The sequence below is a fragment of the Rhinopithecus roxellana genome, chromosome 13 (genome assembly GCF_007565055.1).
Source record: "Rhinopithecus roxellana isolate Shanxi Qingling chromosome 13, ASM756505v1, whole genome shotgun sequence".
NCBI lineage: Eukaryota > Metazoa > Chordata > Mammalia > Primates > Cercopithecidae > Rhinopithecus > Rhinopithecus roxellana.
Genome location: NC_044561.1, coordinates 44,086,814 through 44,112,584, shown reverse-complemented (window position 1 = coordinate 44,112,584; position 25,771 = coordinate 44,086,814). Strand labels below are relative to the sequence as shown.

Here is a 25,771-nt window from a genome sequence, read left to right as displayed (position 1 = left end):
GACCCGAGGACCGCAGGGCCCCGCTCGCCGCCCGCGCCCGTCAGGAAGCCGCGCGTCGCTCCCGTCGCTGTCAGGGTAGCCGGCTCGGGGCGTCGCCCACCGTCCACCGGTGCACTGGAGCGCGTCCTCCCCTCGAGGAACTAAGCGGCCGCGCCACGCATCCCGCCGCGCCGGAAGCGGGGACTAGGGGCGGCCCAGCCTGGCAGGACCGCGGCGGAATGACCCGGGGCGACCCCGCGACAAGGGCGCCTCCGGCAGGCGGCAGAATTCCCTGAGAATCGGCGCGCTCCTCGCCGCGACGGACTCCACCTGGCCGGGGCGCTCGGTCTCCTAGCCGTGGCCACCAGCCCGGCCGCCTCCCCTCAGGGCCGCCGCAGCCTCCCCTCAGGGAACGAGGGCGCAGGCTTGCAGCGCGGCGGCGTCCGTTCGGCGAGCGGCTGCCGGCAGGCCCTCCCTCCCCGGCCCCCAGCGCCGCGAGCCCCTCCCGCCCCGCCCTCCGGCGCCCAGCGCCCAATCAGAGTGCCGCGCACGTGACGAGCGCTGCCTGCGATGACCTCATCCCTGGTGTGGGATGACGTCAAATTCAAGATGGATGGAATCACAGCGGCAGCGGCGGCTGCGGCGCGCGCGAGCCGAGTGTGAGCGGAAAGGGGCCCGACGTCTGCCTCGGGGCTGAAGACCGGTGAGTAACTGTCACGCCCCTCGCTCTAGGAGAACTGCGGGGCCCCCTGGGAGGCTACAGCCTCCCCGCAAAACGCGGCCTTTCCTGACGTAACTCTGAGGTGATTTCTATCCTCTTTTTTCTCCACCAGCGGGTTGCGGGCTCCGAGCGCTTCTGCGCGTGCGCGGGGCCTGGGCGCTCACCGAGCATGCCCCGGGTTCCCACGTAGCCGATTGTACCCTCACACTGCGCATACTCCCTGCCCGCACTTGGCCTCGCCCTCGCGAATGCGCATGCTCCATTCCCTCACGGGCTTCACTCGTCACCCTAGCCAAGCTGCCCCGGGTTAGGGGACTCGCCTGGCCCAGGCGCGCGCCCGTCGCGCGGAGCGGTTGAAATGCCTGGTGGAGAAGGGCGCGTTCTCCGGTTCTGGGCAGGGGTTGGGGTCCGGCGGTCCGGGCCGCAAGGTGCACGCGGAAGCTGGCACGTGGCCTTGGGGACCCCGCACCTGCCGCGACCCGCCTCTCCCTTCACGGTCCGGGACCCAGCCCCGCCGCCCAGTCCTCGGCGTAGTGGCCGGAGCGTGACCGCTCGGTGCCCGCCGGACGCTCGCTCCCCGCCCCCGGCCCGCCTTCCCGCCCCCGGCCCCTCCCGCGGACGCCTGGACCTCGCAGCGCGTTTCTTTCCGTCCAGACCCCCTGCAGACCTTGTGTGGGACTTCCCGGCGGTCCCGCAGAGCACAGCACCCTCCGCTGGCCAGGAGCTCTGCTGCTCGGCCGGCGACCGTCTCCCCGCTGGAGGAGCCCCTTCCCCCGGCCGAGGTCTGCGGCTGTAGGGGCAGGGAGTCAAAACGCAGCCGGTGCCGGCCTTAGAGACCCCACGGCAGCCCCGCCACATGTCTTCTCGGCTTTTCGGGAACACTCCCGGTAGTCCGTCCTCAGAGGCTCCTGCCTTTCCATCCTAGCACACCCCTGGGGGCGCGCACTCTGCCCCTGGGGGCGCGCACTCTGCCCCTGGGGGCGCGCACTCTGCCCCCGGTTGCTATGCGCTTCCAGCCACGAGGGCTCTGCGGTTCGGGAGAATTCCGCAAGAGCGCGCGTTCGGAGGCGGGGTGTGTTTAGACAGGTATCCCGGTGGGATTGCCTGAGCGAGAGGAGGGGGAAAGTTAGACTTCACACGGCCTGGGGTTTTTCCTTTCCTGCAAGCACTCGCAGCCCTGGCACCGAGCCTCCGAGGGCACGCGTGTATTACAGCATAGTCCAGCGATTGTTCACATGATGACCCTGAGCGCTCAATTAAGCAGCTTACATTATGGTCCTCATACCTTGTTTAAGAAGACAAGAAAGTGGGTTAATCCATTTTAGAAAGATTTCTCATGGAAAATTATCATTTAAAGCTTTCCTCGTGTACTTGAAGGAGTAAATCATGATCTCTAAGGACTGGTAGTCATTAAGTTTAAATTTAAGCACCCCTAAATATCGATGTTGAAAAGAAAGTCGAAATTTGAAGTGTTGGTTTACTTAAAAGTAACTTTTTGTTTATTTTTCCTTTTTAACACTATTGAAAGCATAATGTGCTTCATTCTGTTGAAACAGAAATTGAAGATATAACCCCTGCCCTCCAGTAACTTACACTATTTAGGAGGGAATATTAGATGTGTACACTGGTAAGGAAAAATTGTAAATAACAAAATTGGGGTTATTAAGAAGGTCTCTCGATAGAAATGAGATAATTAAAGGGACAATTTTTTCTTTTCCTTTTTTTTTTTTTTTTAATTTTGACGGAGTTTCACTCTTGTTGCCCCAGGCTGGAGTACAATGGGATGATCTTGGCTCCCTGCAACCTCCGCCTTCTGGGTTCAAGCGATTCTCCTGCCTCAGTCTCCCGAGTAGCTGGGATTACAGGCGCCCACCACCACACCCAGCTAATTTTTTTTTTTTTTTTTTCCAGTAGAGACTGGGTTTCACCCTGTTGGCCAGGATGATCTTGAGATCTCCTGACTTTGTGATCCACACCCGTTGGCCTCCCAAAGTGCTGGGATTACAGGCATGAGCCACTGCACCCAGCCGAAGGGACAATTTTAGTTGTCCCCAAAGCCAATGGAAGTAGAGCAGATCATAAGCTATTTAAGAGCTAAGTTTGACCAGGTCGCAGTGATAGGCTATAAGGGAAAGAGAAGAGATTTCTGGTTTTGGAAACTTAGGGGGTGACAACACACCAAAGTAAATCGGGAATATGTGAGGACAAGCAGATGCAGGAGCAGGGGTGGGAGGTGTGGAGTTTAAGTACCATGCTGGACCTGAGGATATACTGTGATGGAACTGTTCAGTAGGTACCTGAGAGGCTGGAGCCTCAAGAGTCTAAGCAGAGATACAGACTTGGGAGTCATCGTCCAGTAGCGATTAAAGTCACAAGGTCTGATAGAAAAAGCAAAGAATACTGCCCCGTGTTGGGGCTCAGTAACGGATGCTGGAGAAATAAAGGTGAGCCAGTCCAGGTCTTGAGCCTCAAGTTTGATGATTTCTCTCTTTGCCCAATACCTAGCTTGCTAGGCCTTGTGCTGGGCATCAGGGATACAGGCATGCAAGCAAGGGTTCTTTCTTTAGGGAGTCCCTTGAGGGAGACATGTAAAAGCAGATCAATTGAAGAAGTTGTGGTGGTATTACAGAGAGATGAAGTATTGTGGTTTAGATGACTGAACTACTGGCTAGGGGCAACTACAAAAGCTTTGTAGAGTCGGTGACATTTCAACTGGATCTTTCGGTAGAAGTTAACCAAGTAAAGGAGAGGGAAGAGAGATCTTGGGTGGCAGAAGCTGGATATGCAAATCTGTAGAGTAGATGGTAAGGAGTGTCCAATAAGGGTGGAGAGATGAATTGTAACCAAAGTATGAAAAGTCTTGTATGCCACTCTATAGTTTGGATTTTCTGTAGAAATAGAAAAATCAGTACAGTACTCCAAAGCAGGGCAGTGATGTAATGTGCTTTACTTCAGCAAAACAACTAACAGCCATAATTTTCACTCCTGCATTTAATTGGAGTGAAGAATACAGAAAAATCAAATCTTTATTGTTGTGGAAGATAACATGTTGAGCATTGATAAGAATGCCAAAAGATATTAAATAGATAATCAGTCTTTAAATAGCTTTCAGTCCTCTTGGGGAGACACAAATGACTAACAATAAAGGCAGTGAATAAACATGTAAATGGTGCTGAAGTTGAAAGGAGGTATTTGCCCGTTATAAACTGAAGTAGTCAAGAAAGGTATATTAGTTTGCCTGGGCTGCTATAACAAAGTACTGCAGACTGGATGACTTAACAGATTTCTTTTCTCACAGTTCTGGAAGCTAGAAGTCCAAGATCAAGGTGTCAGCAGGGTTGGCTGCTTCTGAGGCTTCTCTTTGGCTTATAGATTGCATCTTCTTGTCCCTACTTGGTCCTTCCTCTGTTCATGTCTTTGTGCTAATCTTCCTCTCCTGTAAGAACACCAGTTACATCAGTTTAGGGGTCACCCTAAAGCCCTCATTTTAACTTAATTACCTCTTAGAGACCATGTCTCCAAGTACAGTTACATTCTCCAGGTGCTGGAGGGTAAGTCTGTATCATATAAATTTGGGGGGGAAGAGTGGGGACACAATTCAACCCATAATGGAGGATTTTATGGAGGAGCTGGGACTTGACCTGAGCTTTGAAAGGTGATTCATGTTCCGAGTAGTGTGCTGAGGAGGGGTTTAGGTGAGTTCTAGGACTTTCCAGATTGGGGAATGGAAGAAGTCAGATGTGCAGGTTAGGTCTCAGAGACAGAGTATCTGGAGCAGGAAGGTATCACTAGGGAATAACTAAGGGAAAGGAAAAAAAATTTTTTTTTTTTTTTTTTTTTTTTTTTTTTTTTAGATGGAATTTCACTCAGCCTCAGCTGTCACCCAGTGGTGACTAGAGTGCAGTGGCACGATCCTGGCTCACTGCATCCTTCACCTCCCAGGTTCAAGCGAATTCTCCTGCCTCAGCCTCTCTAGTAGCTGGGATTACAGGCACCCGTCACCACACCCAGCTAATTTTCCTGTTTTTGGTAGAGACGGGTTTTACCATGTTGGCCAGGCTGGTCTCGAACTCTTGATCTCAGGTGATCCACCCACCTTGGCTTCCCAAAGTGCTGGGATTACAGGCATGAGTCACTGCACCTGGCTAAGAAAATTTTAAAAGTCATTTGAAACCAGATTTTATAGAGCCCTGTAGTCATTTTTTAAAATATTTTAGCCTAATGAAGAACAATTGTTTTTATTTTTTTATTTTTAAACAGGATCAAAGCTGGTTCTCTTCATTCAGATCTTAGATCTCAGCTGAAATGTTCCATCAAGGTATTTTCTGACCATCTTCTCTAGGCACTGCATCCAGCGATAGCACCTTATTTATTTCCACCATAACGCTTAGCAGAATCTGAGGTTATCTTTTTATTTGTTTCCTTATTTAGCATCTGATTTATCTCACTAGAAAGTGGGGGTCTTGTCTGTTTATTGCACCCCTATATTTCAGATAAATCTAACCATGCCTTGTACAGAATTGGAATTCAGTAAATAAGTTGAATTAATAATAAGAATATTTAATGTGTATGTTGGGTGAATGATCAAAGCTTTGTTCTAAGAAGCTCAGGCTAGCAGCTGTATTAGGATGGGTTTGGAAGGCATGACAGGAGCAGTGAATACCATGTGGAAATATATTAGGGTTCTTTAATAACAAGAACAGAAAATGGCTGGCTTGAATGGAAAAAGTAGTTTATTGTAAAGATACAGGACTTAAGAGCTAAAAAACTGGGCCAGGAAGAAGGACAAAAACCAAGCTAACTCCAGGAATCTATGTAGCAGGCACTAGCAAGGTTGCATTTTTCAGGCCTCCACTGAGATAAATCAGCTTCATTTATTTATTGCCTTTGTCCTTCTTCTCAGGATTCATATTCCAAGGACAAAGTTTCTGATTGGTTTGGCTTTGGTTGTATGGTTAGCCCAGAGCTAGGGGAGAGGAGGACATCAGGCTGTGTAGCACATCAGGCTGTAGCACACAGTGGGACAAGAGCAGTTCTTCTATAGCAAAATCGTGGGGCTGTTAACAGGGGGTGGAATGGCTGTGTAGTGGCGGGAAGAAAACAGCCAAGGCTGTGACCAGAGTCTGTTAAGGTGCAGAGGAGCTTGAACTATGTTAGAGTAGGATCATTCTGCTGAATGTGGCAGAGAACAAACCATCAAACCAAAATCAAACCCCCTTGGTAGAGACTGAAAGTGTGGTGAAATGGAATACAAGATAGTAACATAACTTCTCTTGAAGGATTGGATAAGCTAGTCTAGGTTTGAAATCTGAGGACATTTGCACTGTCACCAAGTGAGTGATGATAAGACCGAAACTCAGAGGCAGCTTCCTATCACCATCGAATAGTAAAATCCATTGGTAGGTGTTATGGCTAAATCCTGAGATTAGGGTTTGGGGGTAAGCAGTCTGTGTGTGTGTGTTTATATTCCAGAGTCAAATGTAGATGCTTTGTTTTTTAACTAGGTGTTTGCCTTGTGTTGCATGCATTCCTTCTTTTCTAGTATCATGGTTAGGACTATAGAAGCAATCCCCAATATTCCAAAGGACCCGTGTTCCCAGAGTTGAATTCTAGGTTGATGCTGGATGTAAAGAGACATTTTCCTGTAGAACTGGTAGTAGCAGTTTTGTGGCTAGTCTGGGAGCCAACTTAATTTATAATGTACCTTTAGCTATGACACTAGTCCAAGTAGGTGAGACTATTTTGATCCCTTTCCATCTCTCTTTCTCAACCCCTCACTCACCCCCTGGTACCCTTCTGAGTGCCAGCTCATGCTTTGCTTTCTTCTGCTTCTATCACTAGAATGCTCTATATTCAAAATTGCCTACCTTCCCTCTCCCTCAAAAATCTTTTGCATACAACTGATTTAACACTCTATAAAGGAAAGTATTTGCATTGAATTAATTTATGTTAAGATATGAGGCTGGGCGCAGTGGCTCACACCTGTAATCCCAGCACTGTGGGAGACCAAGATGGGCGGATCACCTGAGGTCAGGAGTTCGAGACCAGCCTGACCAATATAGTGAAACCCCGTCTCTACTAAAAATACAAAAATTAGCCAGGCCTGGTGGCTGGGGTCCCAGCTACTCAGGAGGCTGAGACAGGAGAATTACTTGAACCCAGGAGGCAGAGGTTGCAGTGAGCCAAGATCGTGCCACTGCACTCCAGCCTGGGTGACAGAGTGAGACTCCATCTCAAAAAAAAAAAAAAAAAAAAAAAAAAAAAGTGGGATATGAGTCCCCCACCTCCTTAGCATTTATTACCTGAGGAATTTGAAGTGATGGTATGAAATAATCTTCTGGAATCCAGTTCTGAAGGGTTTTGTAGCCATTCCAGGGAATTGGAAGTTGAGGCCAGGGCAAGCCCTTGCAAGCTTTTAAGCCCCAGCAAGGCCCGATGAGCATTTCTGAAAATTGTCTATGGTAGAAATGTAAAGAATGGAACCTTTAGTATTACAGGTTGACTATTCCTTATCTGAAATGCTTGGGACCAGAGGTGTTTCAGATTTCAGATTGTTTGGGATTTTGAAGTATTCGCATTATACCCGGTGATTGAGCATCCCTAATCCAAAAACCCAAAATGCTCTAATGAGCCTTTCCTTTGTGCATCATGTCATTGCTCAGAAAGTAGTTTTGGGTTTTTGGACTAGAGATATTCAGCTTGTATTATAATTGTCAAAGGAGTGATGAGTCCCAAGCCTTCCTTAGGACTATTCACTCATAGTTAATAGTGAGTAGTTCCCACTATTCACTCATCCACCATCCTACCCCCTGGCCAAATTAATTGCTTCCTGGAATCGGTATCCCCATAGCATTCTTCACATTCTTCATTAATTGTTGTCTGTCCTACCATGGAAATGTGAACTACAGGAGAACAAGAAGCAGGCCAGTTACTCATCTCCCCATCACCAGCACCTGTTGTGATACATGGTGGGTAGCAGGCCCACACAAGCATCTGCAAGGGGAAGGGGAGAAGGAAGGAAGATGTGCATGTGCCACATGGGAAGTGCTGAACGTACTGGGGCTTTTGAACATGTTGCCTCTTCTGTCTTTCATAAAAATCCTATGTAGTGGGTAGTGTTAGCCATGTTTAACAGGTAAGGAAACTAGTCAGAAAGGTTGAGTCATCTTTAGAAGGTTACATGCCTACTAGGTGGCAGAGCCGGGATTTGAGACAAATAGACTGATTGGAAAGGCTTTTCCGTGGAACTGTAAGGTCCTCCGTGAATTGTTAACCATAAAGATTCTCTCATTTTGAAATTTCAGAAGACATGAAGTAGAAACAATCCAGGCAGGCTTTGGGAACCTATTTGTGTGCGAGGATCAAAGTGGTAAGCAAGCCAGCCCTATTTCAGAAACTGGTTTTCCTGGGGGGTTTTCCTTTTAGCTTTTTCTGTTGCTCATAAATAGACCTTTTCTTCCAAATTTCACCCACTTGTCTTTTAAGAGCTCCAAGGTTTTTCCGCCATGACTGAAGTGGCAGAACTTCTGCCGTGATGAGTCAGGTGGAGATGAGCCGTGGAAAGGAGGGGCGTAGATGGTGGTGGCAGCAGTGCATGTTTATATGTAAGATGCACTGCTTCTGTAAGTCAGAGGCCCTGATTACTCATAATGAAAACCTGCATGGAAATTTGGAGTGATGTGCCAGCAAACTTACCGGTCTAGATCTGAAAAATACAGAGGAGAAAGTACACCCAGCAACAAAGTGTGCCTTATCTGACAGCAGAAGAGCAGAGAAATCAAAAGTTTTTGAGGATTCGGTCTACACAGCCACCAGCCACAAACAGGCTTGCTGGATTATCTCGTGATCCTCAGCAGTTGTGATTTTCCCCCTTTTACTTACATTCTTGATGGGGCATTTTATATTTTTAGGTAATTGTTAAACTCAAATATATTGTCATTAAAACACAAAAATTCCGTATGTTGTCTGTTTGCAGTTAGAGTAGGAAAGGGTACATTGTTTTCAAAGCTTAATTGAATTAAAATGTAAAAAAAGCAAGGGCCTTAATATAAGGGTGAAGGATCTGCATCTCCTGGCTACCCCTCTCTCCTATCTAGACATCTAGAGTCTCTAGATCCTGGGGTACTGGGGAGAATGAACAATGTTGCTTTCCTGTGCAAGATCCTCAGATAACATACTTTAGCCCCCAAGGCACTAATGCCTCCATCTTCCTCCAGCCTCATGGGCGTTTCCTCCCCCATATGTACCTTTACCTTTCACCAGACAAAGCCTCCTGCTCTGTCTTGTCTCTGTGGTGTTGCATGTACTGCAGCCCAGCCAGCTGATATGAATCCTGCCCTGCTACTTATTATCTGTCTGACATTGAGCATGTTACTTAACCTTCTGTGCCTCAGTTTTCTCATCTGTAGAATGGAGATAATAATAGTACCTAATTCCTAGGGTTGATGTCAATATTGAGTTGATACGTAAATAGTGTTTACTTTTGTGTATGTGGCAGAATAAGCACCCAAATTATAGCTGTTATTAAGTACTTAGTTGCTGTTCTTCTGAAGGGAATGAAAAATAAATACTTATCCCTTGAAATGCCCTTCATCCTTCCTGCCTTTCTCTTCCCGGCATTCCCTATAAAACTTTCTTTGTAGAACGCCCTTCCTGGTCTCCATCTCACCTGGCTCTAATGCCTGTCATCCATTCTGTGTCTCTGCCTCTACAAACATCCTATCTGCTGCTTAGCATGTTGGACTAGGCTGATGAATTGACCTGTCTTCTTCCTGCGCAAGACCTTAAGCTCCATAAGGCAGGGCCGTACTTGTTAAATTGGTATCTTCCATGTCTAGAAGTGTTCTAGCACACACTAGACAGATGCTAGCCCTAAGTCTATAACTGTCTGGATGACCTTAGGCAAATGACTTGACCTCTCAATGCCTCAGTTTTCTCATTTGTGAAAAGGATTGATGACACTGTGTAGTTCAGAAGATGATACGAGAATTGGAAGAGGAAACTAGAGGCAGTGTCATGTAGGGGTTAAGAGCTTAGCCTCTGGAGCCAAGCCAGCTGATGCGAATCCTGCTCTGCTACTTACTATCTCTATGACGTTGAGCATGTTACTTGACCTTCTGTGCCTTAGTTTTCTCATTGTAAAATGGGGATAATAGTACCTACATCCTGTGGTTGATGTAAATATGGAGTTAGTGCATAAAAAGTGTTTACTTTTGTGTATGTGACAGAATAAACACCAAATTTTAGCTGTTGCTAAGTACCTAGTTACTGTTCTACTGAATGGAATGGAAAGTAAATACTCTGTAAAGTTGTCCTGCACTTGTGTATCAGGAATTTGGACATCCCAAGGCACTTTTCAGGCTGGTGTGATGGCTCTAAATGGAGGTTATAGGGAAGTTAGGTTTTAAGTCCCCAATAATTTTCAGGGACAGTGAGTATTTCTCTTACAACTTAACTCTGAGTGACTTTATTATTGTCCCCTAGTTCATAGCTGTTTTCATTCAAAGAAGATAGAAGTCTGTGATCCAAGAAATTTGAAGCAGTGACTTAGAGCAGAAATAGGGATCATGATACTTTGAATAATGCATAAAGAAGGAAACCTTTCTAAACAAAGAACAGGGACACAAATACTGCTTTTCTGGCAACAGGATGCATACGGTCTGTGGAATATCATTTGCTTCAGGTCCAGGGATGTAGAAAACTCCCCTTGGTTTAGTCTTCACACTAAAGGGCCAGGACAAGCCCTTGGAAGGGAGGTTTGAAGTGGTTAGCCTTTACCTGTGCTTCAAGTTCTGTTTGTGTCTTAGTTTGGATTCCCCCAAAAGTAGACCCTAAGATAAAGATTCAGATGTAGATGTTTATTTGGGAAGTGATCCCAGGAAGCACAAGAAAGGAAGTAGGGACAGTAAGGCAGAGATAGAGGCTCATAAAGGGTACACTGATGAACAGGTTGCTGCTCACATGTAGGATATCAAAACTGAATTCTTAAAAAAAATCAGAACTCCTGTTTTTTCTGTCAAACCTCATCTCTCCTAAGGATGCCCTTCCAGTTATTTTTGCAGAATGCTTAACTCCACACCTTCTGTTTTCTCCTGCAGTCTGTCCACTAGAAATCCTAATGACTCTGCCTTTACCTCCATTGCTACCACCCTAGTCCCAGCCACCATCCTGTCTCATCTGGGTCATTACAGTGGACTGTAAGCCGGCCCGCAGCTTCCATCCTAACCTACCCTCTGTTGTCTACTCTCAACAACAGAGCCAGAGCAATCCTTTGGAAGCGTAATTCAGATCTTTGTCATTCCTCTGCTCAGAATCTTCAGTGGCTGTCCATTTCATCCATAGTAAAAAATAAAGTTCTTCTGGAGGTCTCCCAGCCCTTGACAGTCTTTCTTCTTCTTGCCTCTCAGATGTCATCTTGCATGGTTCCCAGCACACACTGCTCCAGCCCTTCTGTTGCCTTAGCTTCTCCTTTTGTTGTGGTGTTCTTCCTCATTTATCTCCATGGCTCATCCCTCGCCTCCTTCATACTTTCTCTGATCCCATTTTTTTGAGTGAATAACATGAGAAGTTCCTGGTACATTTTTGTAGTGTAGGTTCCTGTATAGTTAGGTGCCATGTAAATGGTAGTGACTATTATCTTATTTAATTCCCACAATAGCATTATGTAGTAGCTGCATTATCCTTATTTTGTAGCAAGGTAAACTGAGGCTCAAAGAGGTTGGTTAGCCTAGAACACTGGCTCTCAAAATATTTTGACTGACCCACAGGAAGGAATACATTTTATATCTCAATCCAGTCCATGCTTGCTTATGTGAATATGTACATATATATAATAGAAACAAAAGTTTCTCAAGCTCGTAATTAACCTTATGACATTTGATGCATTCTGATATTTTCTGCTCTGTCCTAGTCATTTATTTTTTAATTGCTAATTTTAAACCACCAAATTGAGTTTAAGAACCCCTTTTGACAGAGACTATCCAAGCCTTTAATTCTGTATCGTTAATTCTGTGTTACAGCTTTTCCCTGTGGCAACATCTGAACTAGCTTTGTCAAAAATTATTAGTGCTAAAAACTCCTCAGTACCCAGCTGAGTAATACATGTAGCATTATAAGCTTATGTCTTTTTCTGCTGACCTCTGTAAAAGATGATAAGGGTTTCTTTATATAGATAGATGTAAAGAACGTCTGGTAGGAATAAAGAAAATTTGAATGACTAACAGAAGAAAAAGGAAGGGAAATTATCTCTATCAAGTAGTCACAAATAGAATAATTTTTAAAAAATAGAGGAATTAAAATTTACCATTTACTTTGAAAGGATGGTAGGCGGGAATGGACAGAAACTTGGTACAGTCTGACCAAAGCAGTTGTTTGTGGACAGGCTAAAGGCATCATCTGTAGAAGCAAAGTCCTGTGTCTCAGTCGGTTCAATTGAGTCGCATCTTATCAGGGAGTCAGAAGGAATCGCATACTGCATGTGGCCACTCCCAGGTTGACAGCCTAGGAGACTCTGGGCTCTTCTGAAGAGCCTGGTGGCTGGAGTAACCAGCAAAGGCCAGAAGAGAACGTACAAATGTGCTGGGGTCAAGTTTGGTTCATCTACAATTTGCCCTCTAGAGAAAGATAAAACCGTCACAAATATTTTTAGTTACTTGGGATACATTTAATCTTAAAAATAAATGTCTTCACAATATTTGAAAGAAAATATGGCATTATAAAATGAAAGGGATGAGCCAGGTGCCTTGGCTCACGCCTGTAATCCTAGCACTTTGGAAGGCTGAGGCAGGCAAATCACCTGAGGTCAGGAGTTCGGGACCAGTCTACCCAATATGGTGAAACCCCATCTATACTAAAAATACAAAAATTAGCTGGGCGTGGTGGTGCACGCCTGTAATCCCAGCTACTCAGGCGGCTGAGGCAGGAGAATCACTTGAACCCAGGAGGCAGAGGTTACAGTGAGCCAAGTTTGAGCCATTGCACTCCAGCCTGGGCAACAGAGCGATACCCCATCTAAAAGAAAAAATGAAAAGGATGAGGTGTTAGAGGAACAGAAGCCTAAATAAAGGGTCAGATACACAGAGTCAGGCATTGTCTCTGCGTGAAATGGCTTTGTCTGCATCGAGAATATGATGGGGTTAATCTGCCCTGTTTCTTTGATACCATATTAGATGCCTATTAATCCTGCAGTTTCTGAAAATTAAGTGCACATTTGTTGAGTTTTCTTTAGATGAACTCTTTGCAACAACCCTGCAAGAGGAAGGCACAGTTGTCATTCCCATCTCACGTGAGGGACCTGCCACACCAAGAGGCTAACAGAAACACCCAAGGACTATCAGCCAGGCTGCAAGGAGCTGGCATCTCAGCCCGAGTGTCTGGCACCAGAGCTTGCACTCTACCACTTGGCCTCCTCTTTTCATGTTTAGATTTGAAGAGCATTTCAGTGAAATCTCAGTTTAAACTCTTTAATTAAATTTAGAACTGGGCTAAAATTTCCTTTGTGCTATTGTTGAAAATGTGATTTGGTAAGAAAATAGTATTCATGAGATTGCAAGGCAAATAGCATAAGAAAGAAAACAAACTTCGTTTATTCTTTAACACTTATAATCTTTTTTTTTTTTTTTTTTTGAGACAGCGTCCTGCTCTGTCACCCAGGCTGGAGTGCAGTGGCGCAATCTTGGCTCACTACAACCTCCACCTCCCAGGCTTAAGTGATTCTCATGCTTCAGTCTCCTGAGTAGCTGGGATTACAGGCGCATGCCTCCATCCCTGGCTAATTTTTGTATTTTTAGTAGAGATGGGGTTTCACCATGTTGGCCAGGCTTGTTTCGAACTCCTGACCTCAAGTGACCTGCCCGCTTTGGCCTCCCAAAGTGCTGGGATTACAAGTGTGAGCCACCGTGCCTGGCATAAACACTTTTGTTAATAATTAGCAAATAATTTTTCTCTCTCCAAATTCTTATCTATTTTTAAAGGTCTCTTGGCCAAGCTCAGTGGCTCATGCCTATAATCCCAACACTTGGGGAGGCTGAAGCAGGAGGATCTCTTGAGCCCACAAGTTGGAGACCAGCCTGAGCAACATAGTGAGGCCCCATTTCTAAATAAAATTTTAAAAAATTACCCAGGTGTAATTAGTCCGTTTTCATAATGCTAATAAAGACATACCTAGGCTGGGTAACTAACAAAAAGAGGTTCAGTGAACTCACAGTTCCATGTGACTGGGGAGGCCGTGTAATCATGGCAGAAGGCGAGTGCCGGGCACATCTCACATGGTGGCAGGGAAGAGAGAACTTGTGCAGGGGAACTCTTCTTTATAAAACCATCAGCTCTCCTGAGATTTATTCATTATCTCAAGAACAGCATAAGAAAGACCAGCCCCCATGATTCAGTTGCTTCCCACTGGGTCCCTCCCAGATGTGAGGAATTGTGGGAGCTACAATTCAAAATGAGATTTTGCTGGGGACACAGCCAAAATATATCATTCCATCCCAACCCCTCCCGAATCTCATGTCTTCACATTTCAAAACCAATCATGCATTCCCAACAGTCCCCCAAAGTCTTAACTAATTTCAGCATTAACTCAAAAGTCCACAGACCAAAGTCTCATCTGAGACAAAGCAAGTCCTTTCCACCTATGAGCCTGCAAAGTCAGAAACAAGTTAGTTACTTCCCAGATACAGTAGGGGTACAGGCATTGGGTAACTACAGCCGTTCCAAATGGGAGAAATTGGCCAAAACAAAGAGGTTTACAGGCCCCATGCAAGGCCAAAATCCAGCAGGGCAGTCAAATTTCAAAGCCCCAAAATGATCTTGGACTCTGTGTCTCACATCCAGGTCAAGCTGATGTAAGAGGTGAGCTCCCATGGTCTTGGGCAGCTCCGCCCCTGTGACTTTGCAGGGTATAGCCCCCGCTCCTGGCTGCTTTTATGGGCTGGCATTGAGTGTCTGTGGGTTTTGCAGGCACACAGTGCCAGCTGTCGGTGTATCTACCCTTCTGGGTTCTGGAGGATGGTGGCCCTCTTTTCACAGCTCCACTAGGCAGTGCCCCAGTGGGGACTCTATATGGGGGCTTCAACCCCACATTTCCCTTCTGCATTGCCCTAGCAGAAGTTTCTCCATGAGGGCCCTGTCCCTCATGGAAGGGACACAGCCCTGTAGCAAACTTCTTCCTGGACATACAGGTGTCCACATGGAAACTGTCAATGCTTGGAGCTTGCACCATCTGAAACCATGGCCCAAGCTGTACCTTGGCCCCTTTCAGCCACGGCTAGAGCACCTGGGACACAGGGCACCAAGTTCCTAGGCTGCACACAGAAAGGGGTCCCTGGGCCTAGCCCACAAAACCAGTTTTTCCTCCTAGACCTCTGGGCCTGTGATGGGAGGGGCTGCTGCAGAGGTCTCTGGCATGTCCTGGAGACATTTTCCCCATCGTCTTGGTGATTAACGTTCGGTTCCTCGTTACTTAGGCAAATTCCTGCAGCCAGTTTGAATTTCTCCTCAGAAAATGGGATTTTCTTTTCTTTTTACTGTTAGGCGGCAACTTCTCCAAACTTTTATTCTCTGCTTCCCTTATAAAACTGAATGCCTCTAACAGCACCTGAGTCACCTCTTGAATGCTTTGCTGCTTAGAAATTCCTTCTGCCAGATACACTGAATAATCTCTCTCAAGTTAAAAATTCCATAGATCTTTAGGGCAGGGGCAAAATGCCACCAGTCTCTTTGCTGAAACATAACAAGAGTCACCTTTGCTTCAGTTCCCAACAAATTCCTCATCTCCATCTGAGACCACCTCAGCCTGAATTTCATTGTCCATATCATTATCAGCATTATGGTCAAAGCCATTCAGCAAGTCTCTAGGGAGTTCCAGACTTTCCCTCATTTTCCTGTCTTCTTCTGAGTCCTCTAAACTGCTCCAGCCTCTGCCTGTTACCCGGTTCCAAAGTTGCTTCCACATTTTTGGGTATCTTTTCAGCAGTGCCCCAGTCTATTGGTATCAATTTACTGTATTAGTCCATTTTCACACTCCTAATAAAGACATACCCAAGACTGGGTAACTTACACGAAAAAGAGGTTCAGTGGACTCAGTTCCACATGGTTGGGGAGGCCTTATAATCATGGTGGAAGGCAAGGAGGAGCAAGTCACATCTCACATGGCAGCAGGGAAGAGAGAACTTGTGCTATCATGAGAAGAGCATGAGAAAGACCCTCCCCCATGATTCAGTTACCTCCCACTGGGTCCCTCCCACGACTTGTGGGAATTGTGGGAGTTACAATTCAAAAGGAGATTTGGGTGGGGACACCACCAAACCGTATCACCTGGCAAGGTGGCATATGCTTGTGGTCCCAGCTACTCAGGAGGCTGAGTGGGAGGATCGCTTGAGCCCAGGAGGTTGAGGCTGCAGTGAGCCATCATGGTGCCACTGCACTCCAGCCTGGGTGACATAGAGACACCCTGTCTCAAAATAAAAAATAAGGGTCTCACAAGACCTGCTTTGCAACCAGTTGTTAACAGTTCACATTATGTTTAAGTATATGTAGTAATAAAGCTGATTTTCTTTCAGAATTATAGACTTCAGGGGTTTTGATAATTCATACTTGTTTTCTGAATTGATAAGGAATAGTGCCAAGCATCAGATGGATAAGGACCCTAAATAATAAACCTTTATTTTCAAATATTGCTTCCATATCCACCTGCCAAGTTCTGGCAGCCTTTTTGATGGTATGCAAATGCCTATGTTATAGTTTCTGCAGTTCTTCTGTTTTAATGAGGACCTACTTAAACCACGAGACTTATTTTACATTTTCACCATTATTTAAATAAGATTGTTCATTCATAAAGCTTCTGTCAGCCTACGATCTGCTAAATATTGGTACCTTTGCAAAGACAGTTGATGTTCCCTGCTCTTGAGGAGCCCTTCATTCCAAGGGAACTTTTCACTGCAATATCTATAGTAATTTTACATTTTGTCTTTTAGATAAACTCAAGCCATGGAGGGATTACTGCATTACATCAACCCCGCACACGCCATTTCTCTCCTAAGTGCCCTGAATGAGGAGCGTCTCAAAGGACAGCTGTGCGATGTGCTGCTGATTGTTGGAGACCAAAAGTTCCGAGCTCATAAAAACGTCTTGGCTGCCAGCAGCGAATACTTTCAGAGTTTATTCACAAATAAGGAAAATGAGTCACAAGCTGTATTTCAGCTTGACTTCTGTGAGCCAGATGCTTTTGATAATGTTTTAAACTACATTTATTCTTCCTCTCTATTTGTTGAGAAGAGCAGCCTTGCTGCTGTGCAAGAACTTGGCTATAGTCTTGGGATTTCCTTTCTGACAAACATCGTTTCTAAAACACCTCAAGCCCCCTTTCCAACGTGTCCTAATAGAAAAAAAGTGTTTGTAGAAGATGATGAAAACAGTTCTCAAAAGAGAAGTGTCATTGTTTGTCAAAGTAGAAACGAAGCACAAGGAAAAACTGTTAGTCAAAATCAACCTGATGTAAGCCATACTTCCCGGCCCTCTCCTAGCATTGCAGTCAAGGCTAATGCCAATAAGCCACATGTCCCAAAACCAATTGAACCACTTCATAGTTTGTCATTAACTGAAAAGAGTTGGCCGAAAGATAGTTCTGTGGGATATGCAAAGTCTCTTGAGCATTCTGGATCTTTGGATGATCCTAATAGAATCAGTTTGGTGAAAAGAAATGCAGTATTGCCTTCAAAGCCTCTGCAAGACAGAGAAGCTATGGATGATAAACCAGGTGTGAGTGGTCAGCTTCCAAAAGGAAAAGCTCTAGAGCTGGCTTTGAAGAGACCACGGCCACCTGTTTTGTCTCTCTGTAGCTCATCAGAGACTCCCTATGTATTCAAAGAAACTAACAAAGGAAATGGTCAAGGTGAAGATAGAAACTTGTTGTATTATTCAAAGTTAGGCTTAGTGATCCCATCCAGTGGGTCTGGTTCTGGAAACCAAAGCATTGACAGGAGTGGCCCACTTGTTAAGAGTCTCCTGAGACGGTCTTTGTCGATGGATAGCCAGGTTCCTGTCTATTCACCTTCCATAGATTTGAAATCTTCCCAGGGATCATCTTCGCTGTCCAGTGATGCACCAGGGAATGTGTTGTGTGCTTTATCTCAAAAGTCATCTTTAAAAGATTGTAGTGAAAAAACAGCCCTAGATGACAGGCCTCAAGTGCTACAACCGCATCGCCTCAGGTCCTTTAGTGCTTCTCAGTCAACAGACAGGGAGGGAGCCTCCCCTGTGACTGAGGTGCGCATAAAGACCGAGCCCAGCAGCCCGCTGTCGGACCCCTCGGACATCATCCGCGTCACTGTGGGAGATGCGGCAGCAACAGCAGCTGCCTCGTCGTCGTCGGTCACGAGAGACCTGTCTCTGAAAACAGAAGATGACCAAAAAGACATGAGCAGACTCCCAGCAAAAAGGAGGTTCCAAGCGGACCGAAGATTGCCGTTTAAGAAGTTAAAGGTGAATGAGCATGGGTCTCCTGTGTCAGAAGATAATTTTGAGGAAGGCTCAAGCCCTACTATCCTTGATGCAGATTTTCCAGATTCTGATTTGAATAAAGACGAATTTGGTGAGTTGGAGGGGACGAGACCAAACAAAAAATTTAAATGCAAACATTGCCTTAAGATCTTTAGATCAACAGCAGGTCTTCACCGTCATGTTAACATGTACCATAACCCAGAAAAGCCCTACGCTTGTGACATCTGTCACAAGAGGTTTCACACCAACTTCAAAGTGTGGACACACTGTCAGACCCAACACGGCATAGTGAAGAACCCATCACCAGCCTCTAGTTCACATGCTGTTTTGGATGAAAAATTCCAAAGAAAGCTGATTGACATAGTGAGAGAGAGAGAAATTAAGAAGGCCCTGATCATTAAGTTAAGGCGCGGCAAGCCTGGTTTTCAGGGACAGAGTAGCTCCCAAGCGCAGCAAGTCATCAAGAGGAACTTGAGATCTCGAGCCAAAGGAGCTTACATTTGTACTTACTGCGGAAAAGCGTACCGCTTTCTCTCTCAATTTAAGCAGCACATAAAAATGCATCCAGGAGAAAAACCCCTTGGAGTAAATAAAGTTGCTAAACCAAAAGAGCATGCTTCTCTTGCAAGTCCAGTAGAAAACAAGGAGGTTTACCAGTGCCGTCTCTGTAATGCTAAGCTCTCTTCTCTCCTAGAGCAAGGAAGCCACGAGCGGCTGTGCCGGAACGCGGCCGTCTGCCCTTACTGCAGCCTCAGGTTTTTCTCGCCCGAGCTGAAGCAAGAACACGAGAGCAAGTGTGAGTATAAGAAGCTGACCTGCCTCGAGTGCATGCGCACCTTCAAGTCCTCTTTCAGCATCTGGCGGCACCAGGTTGAAGTCCATAATCAGAACAACATGGCACCCACCGAAAACTTTTCTTTGCCCGTTTTGGACCACAATGGTGATGTAACTGGTTCTTCAAGGCCCCAGTCCCACCCTGAGCCCAATAAAGTAAACCACATCGTCACCACAAAAGATGATAACGTGTTCAGTGATTCTTCAGAACAAGTTAACTTCGACTCGGAAGATTCCTCTTGTCTCCCTGAAGATCTTAGTCTTTCCAAGCAACTGAAAATCCAAGTCAAAGAGGAGCCTGTGGAGGAGGCTGAGGAAGAGGCACCCGAGGCCAGCACAGCCCCCAAAGAAGCGGGTCCTAGCAAAGAAGCCAGCCTGTGGCCCTGCGAGAAGTGTGGGAAGATGTTCACAGTGCACAAGCAGCTGGAGCGTCACCAGGAGCTTCTGTGCTCTGTGAAACCATTTATTTGTCACGTGTGCAACAAAGCTTTTCGCACTAATTTTCGACTCTGGAGTCACTTCCAGTCGCACATGTCTCAGGCTTCAGAGGAATCAGCACATAAGGAATCTGAGGTGTGCCCTGTTCCCACAAACTCTCCCTCTCCACCACCTCTGCCACCGCCACCGCCACTGCCCAAGATCCAGCCTCTGGAGCCTGACAGCCCCACAGGCCTGTCCGAAAACCCAACTCCAGCCACAGAAAAACTGTTTGTGCCCCAAGAATCAGACACCCTTTTTTACCATGCCCCACCCCTTTCAGCAATCACATTTAAAAGACAGTTTATGTGTAAACTTTGCCACAGGACATTCAAGACTGCATTTAGTCTTTGGAGTCACGAACAAACACACAATTGAAAGACCAACACTTTTTACCTATGGGAGGCAGTCCCCAGATTTCAACCGGAATTGTGAAATGTGTCATAAGAAACAAAATATTTTTTAAACAAGAATAATAAAGGTTGGAGATTGTTAGGCTTGAAATTAAGTTTGAGACAAATTGATAATTACTTAGTAAAGTCCTTAATCAACTTTAGAAATACACCTTTTAAAAGATTGTGATTCTGGACCTTACAAGAACAAGATGGTTTGATTTCGTTAATGTTGAAATTGGATTAGTCTTGATTGTGTGCATGGTTCCTCATTCCATGGTGTTGGTATAATCATTTAATTGAGGTTTTTGGTTTTTTACTGATTTGTAATTAGTGGAATACTATCGAAGTATTCCTTCTTTTGATTATTTTACACACTTGAGTTCTAGTTAAATCTTAACCATGTTCTTAAATCCAAAATATATCAGGAAGAAGTGGAGCAGTTTTCTGTATTGATTTGTATCTTAGACTACTTTAGCAATAAAAGATAAATCTCAACTTTGATAAGTTATCCTGACACTTGATAAAAATAAATATTTGGTATTTTGTGGTCATGTAGAGCTTCTTTTTGTATGACAATTGTGAGAAATTTAAATCAGCAATAGTAACACTTAGATCTTTATAAACTAACAAAAACTTGTTCTCAGTCAATATAATAAACGATAAACTCTAAGGAAGACCTGGGAAATGAATGCAATTTATGGAAGTCCCCTACAGTCAGTTTATAAAGGTTTCAGTAGTGATAGACATTGTGATAAAAACTTGTACCATGTTACATGTACACTGCACCACAGTCTAAATTCAGACCAGCATTTGAAGGACTGCAGATGTTTCATTTCCTCTGATTTATGCTGTCACAAATTGAAAATCTGAGTGTAGTTAGGACCAAAAACAAAGATAACCATATGGCACTAATTTTGATTTTAACATTAGTATAAAAAATAAGGTCGGGACATATATTTAAATAGATCCCAGATACTCAAGCGTTAGCACAGCTGATCTAAAATTCTAAATTACCATTTACTTCCAGATAATTCAGAGCAGAGGAGAAACATCTCCCTGCAGTTTCAACATGCTTCTCAAGAACAATATATACAACATATACATTTTCCTGCCTCTCTTTTGTGACAGTTTCTGTTAGAATTTTTTGGTGGTCTGGTGGTTAAAATCAGCAAGGCCATTCTCTACATCATTGCTTAATATTTCAGACATAGGTATTAAAGCACTATCAGTGGTCCAAAATTAGTTTTCGCTACTTATTTTGGTCCGTGGGTTTTGGGCTTTTCAGAGAATACTATGTATAATTTGTAATTGCAAGCCTTTCAATAGGATATCCAAAGTTCAATGTGGTGTTTCAAAAGGGAAAATTTTTACTTGTAGGGGTGGGAATTAGATGTACTTAAAAAAATGAAACTACAAAATCCTTTTAAGAAAGTAATACCAATTTAGACTCTAGTTTGTGTTACAAGGTATTCTTTCAAAATTTTTTAAAAAGTCAACTACTGTCATTAAGAAATAACTTTAAATGTGTGCTCTAGCAGAAAATAACTCTGTACCCATCAGTCTTATTGCCAACATTCCATCCCACTGGGAGGAAAGAGAATTCTCATTTTTTTATTGAACCAGACATTTTTATAAAATACTGATTGACTTTGTACATTATAGATATTATATATGAAATTTTGCCTTGTATTCTTTCACTTGAAAAAACTCCAAAATTCCACATTTTAGTAGTTACTTTCTATTCTTTCTTAAATTTGATGGAGAAGGGAAAATTAATTGCAGTTATTGATTCTTGCCATCTTTGTTTTCCTAAAGAAATCTATGCATTTTAAGGATAAAACTAAAGCATATGGCTTTACATGAAACATCAGGATGGATTATTGTACATTGAATTCATTCCCCGTATAATGTGGTATTTCTTACTACCATCTTAGTAGCTGTCACTTCAGAAGAAGACAGTTTCCCTGAGTGATCATCACCTACATGGCCATTAGAGTATCTATTGGTGATAATTCCATGATAACAGAGTATCTTGGCATTATAAATTCAGTATCCCAGGACTTGAACCTTTATGCTACATTTTTGAAGATTTTTAAAGAATAATATTGTTAATCAGTAAAAAAAAAAAAAAAAATATTTTTGATCTAAACATAGGTTCTGCATATCTGTTAGATTTTAAAAATGACTGGTGTTTTGTCTTCACATTTTTGTCTAAGCAAGGAATATAAGATTTCAAATAAAATTTTGAACCAAAAACATTTATAATGCCGTTCTGGTTTTTCTATTACTTTTTATACTGTACTTAAAAAGCATTAGGCTGAAAGAGTTTATTTTGGTGGTCAAAAAAAATGCTTCCACTTGTAACTATTTTAAATGTTAAGAAGTAAAATAATGAAAGATATGTTAATTACTTTATTCAGTAAAGTTTTTTAAGAATGTTTATCTCAGCCAGTAGGCAAATACTTGGTGTAAAACAAGTTGGTCTTAAATTGTTGCAACTCATTAGCTAGTGAAGATATTCATGTAAATATCTTTTAGGATTGTAATTAATTTTGAAAATGTAGAAAGCTCTTTATTCCATGTAAGTATGCAGGATGCCTGCTTTTTTATGCAGTTGTGGAAAGAATGTAAAATGTTTTAATATATTCTTTGTTAATCTGAGAACTTCATATTGAATCATTTTCTTTATGTGGGAGAAGGAGGGAGTAACATAAAACGTGTTTTTATCACTCAAAGTAAGCAATGGAGGTAACAAATATTGTGCATTTTAACAGTAATATTTGAATATTTGTAGAATATTCACCTTTAAAACTAGTTAGTATGCATTTATAATTTTACCAGAATATACAACTAACAATTCAACAGTGATGTTCTTTACATTTGTGGGGAGATGTGTGATGTTCTTGGTATCCTGGTTTGGAATGGAATGTTTATAGCCTTGCCAGTAAAAATATGCCCCAGCACTTAATTAGTGACCGTTTGAATCCATATGTAGTCCCATTGGTGCTAATGAGAGTAGCTGCTGTGAAACAGGAATAAAATGTGTCTGTTCACGGAGGTGCAGTGTGGCTGCATCTACAAAGCCAACTGTCTGATCAAGGTGAGGGAGAGATATGAGAATTAACACATCTAAAGTTGGCCTTTGTTGCCTCAAATTGGGTTTGTACACACGTGCATGCGTGCGTGTATACAACTGTAATCTGGAACTTTAAGAAGTAAAATTATTTGAAATTTCTTAGTAAAAAGTAATTAGGTATAATTCCAAATAGATTTCTGTATAAATTTTATCTAACTGGATTACAAGTCAGTTTGTCAACTTACAATGTCTCAGTGATGTTTCTGCAATAATTGTGAAATGCATTATTGATTTAAATAATGCTAACACATACTCTTTGAAAGTGTTCTTTAACACTGACTACTAAACTTTAAGTTTTAAAAAATAGGTTTTCACTTATGGCTTTTTGTGGTTTTAGCACTTTAAAGTTTAATTTTTGTAATTTTTAATATGCTTTTTCAGTGCATCTCAGCAGGTACTCCAGCTTATGGCATTCCCATGTGACTCGGGGGAAGACAAAGTCGGTGTTTAGATTCTGGAGGAGAAAAAATGAGTTACAGTGTCAGGTGTTCTTAAAAATTCCTTTTAGAGACAGTCTTTTGGGAACCAAAGCATTTTACTGTAAATCTTTAAAATAACAGAATTCAGTGCTCTTTCATCATTTGTTAGTGCTGTCCAGATTTTTCACACAGTTATACTCAGTTAATACTAATTTTCAGAACATTAGTCCAAGGCTATTTCAAGTTTTCCGTTGAATATATGCTTATGGTTAAAAGAAAAACACATGAATGGTTTTATAATTCTGTATATTTTGTCATATGCCTTAGCAGAGTAAGTCATTTTTCAGTTTTACTTAGGAATAAGCTTTTTCGAACTGAAAATTCATGGTAAAATAGGATTTCTATCTAATGTTAATCCATTGCTTATTTGTATTCAATTATTTTGTCTGTTTACTTTGCTTAAATGTTGAGAATGATTGGAGTCAATAAATTTGTACTGTATTTTGCTTTGAGTCAGTCTCAATGGTATGCTCTGTACTTTGATAGTAACCATGTGTAGCATTTACATTTATGAAAGTAAAGTTAAAATCTTATTTGGGTAATGTGAATAGCCACTTATGAGTTGTGAGAGATTTAATTTTCTCCCATTCCAGGTTGCTTATCGAATTAAGGTTGTATTAAAACTTTAGTTATTTGGGCACCACAAATATATGATGATTAAAACCAGATAGGCAACCATCTTTGCTCATCTGCCATTTCCTTTACTATTCACACGAGTAGTTTTTAAGGTGATGGGGCAGGGGGATAAATGCAGAAAAAGAACATTTTTAAGTACCCTGCATTAATATTTCTGCATAGCAATTGATAAACCAGTTTTATTTGATAATCTAAAGAATTTAATGTCATAGCTTTTTTCCATTCTAATGAGGCTTTTCTGTAAAACTGGGGTATATCATTTTTTAAATTTTATTAGCTCTCCCTGTAACATGAACAGCTGAACTGTAGATAGTCACATTAATGCCACCAAGCTGACTGGAAAATAAGGAATTAGAGAGAAGGTACAGAGACCCGCAGTGGGTTGATCAGTGCTGATTCTCACCTGCTTGGACTCGCACTTCTTGGCTTCTGACAGTTCTGTTTTCCTTTGCTGATATCCTAAACTAGCCTTTCTCGGGAGCCTCTGCCCAAAGTGTCTTGAACACACTGTACCAGGAACAAATTATATATACACACACATACACACATATATATACACATATATATTTTAATCTTCTGTTTTAACCTTTTTTGTTTTTTGTTTTTTTTTTTTTAGCAATAGCAGGCTTTATGAGGTTTGGGATTGCTGCACTCCTTTGCATCCTCTCAATCTTTGGCACATACTCAAGACAGCAAAGTGTGGTAGCAAAATCATGTCCCCAGTGTTTAATATTTTCCCCAGCCAGAGGCAAGATCTTGGCTCAGTTCTTACAAACGTGAGCTCTATGAACTTGGAAAGTTGAGTGGCAGGTGTATGTGTGAAGATTTGCCATATTGTCATAGAGGCACTTTACAAATGCAGCACGGGGAAACCCTGCTGCAGCATTAATTTGGGTATCATGCTATTGACCATCAGCCCCTGTCCTCCACAGGAGAGTCCTTGGTCAGTTCATCCACCTCATGATAATGCAAGTCTGCCTTTTGTGCAGTGCCTTAAATCCCCCTTGTGGTTGGCATCATTTCCTCCAGAAAATACTTCCTGGCCCCTTTCCAGGTGCTCTTCACCCCAGCCCACAGCAGTTGCCCCTCCTAAGTGTTGCCCATAACACCCTGATATCGGCCTGTCATTCGACTTGCTACTTTCTATTTCATCCGCGTGTGGTTTATCCTGCTAGACTAGGAGGTACCCAAGGATAGGGGCTATTCCTTGCGTTTCCAGGACCTGGCAAAGGGAAGGTGCCTATTAAGTATTTGAGAAACAAATACAGCAAAGAAATTTTGTCCAAGGCAACAGTCAACCAATTTTGTTTTTAGCTGATACGGGAAAGTTAGTGAAGATCTCTGCAAATAGTCTCCAGAGTTTGATTCACTTACACAGTAAGAGACCCATAGTGTATTTTAATTTTCATATGCTTCTCAGTATGCTCAAGGGAGAATGAAAATGTTCAAATGGCTGGTGTTAGATTGACAAGTTCCTGGAACTTTATGAATCCCAGGCGTTCTGTGCTGCCATGATTGTTTTGGATGTGTGACAATCCATGTGCATCACTGGCACTGCCAAGGTCCCCCTTACAACACCCGAGTGTGGACAGTTGCCTAATAAACTCATCAGTAAACC

The 25,771-nt window shown here is 43.3% G+C and overlaps 1 protein-coding gene across 2 annotated transcripts; it reads left to right on the top strand.

Moving 5' to 3' along the window:
* Positions 1 to 525: 525 nt before the first annotated feature.
* Positions 526 to 23,966, top strand: ZBTB21 (zinc finger and BTB domain containing 21). Of its 2 annotated transcripts, XM_030915158.1 has the most exons (3): positions 526 to 682; positions 16,672 to 18,287; positions 18,891 to 23,966. In XM_030915158.1, the coding sequence occupies exons 2-3, from the start codon at positions 16,685 to 16,687 to the stop codon at positions 19,883 to 19,885; spliced, it is 2,598 nt and encodes an 865-aa protein (XP_030771018.1). In that variant the 5' UTR covers positions 526 to 682; positions 16,672 to 16,684; the 3' UTR covers positions 19,886 to 23,966. The 2 variants fall into 2 exon arrangements, with proteins under 2 accessions (XP_030771018.1, XP_030771017.1); XM_030915157.1 differs by having other exon boundaries at positions 16,672 to 23,966.
* The last annotated feature ends 1,805 nt before the right edge of the window (positions 23,967 to 25,771 follow it).

What these genes read in the sequence shown, in the direction of transcription:
- ZBTB21 (XM_030915157.1), top strand. Translation starts at nt 16,685, where the DNA reads ATGGAGGGATTACTGCATTACATCAACCCCGCACACGCCATTTCTCTC.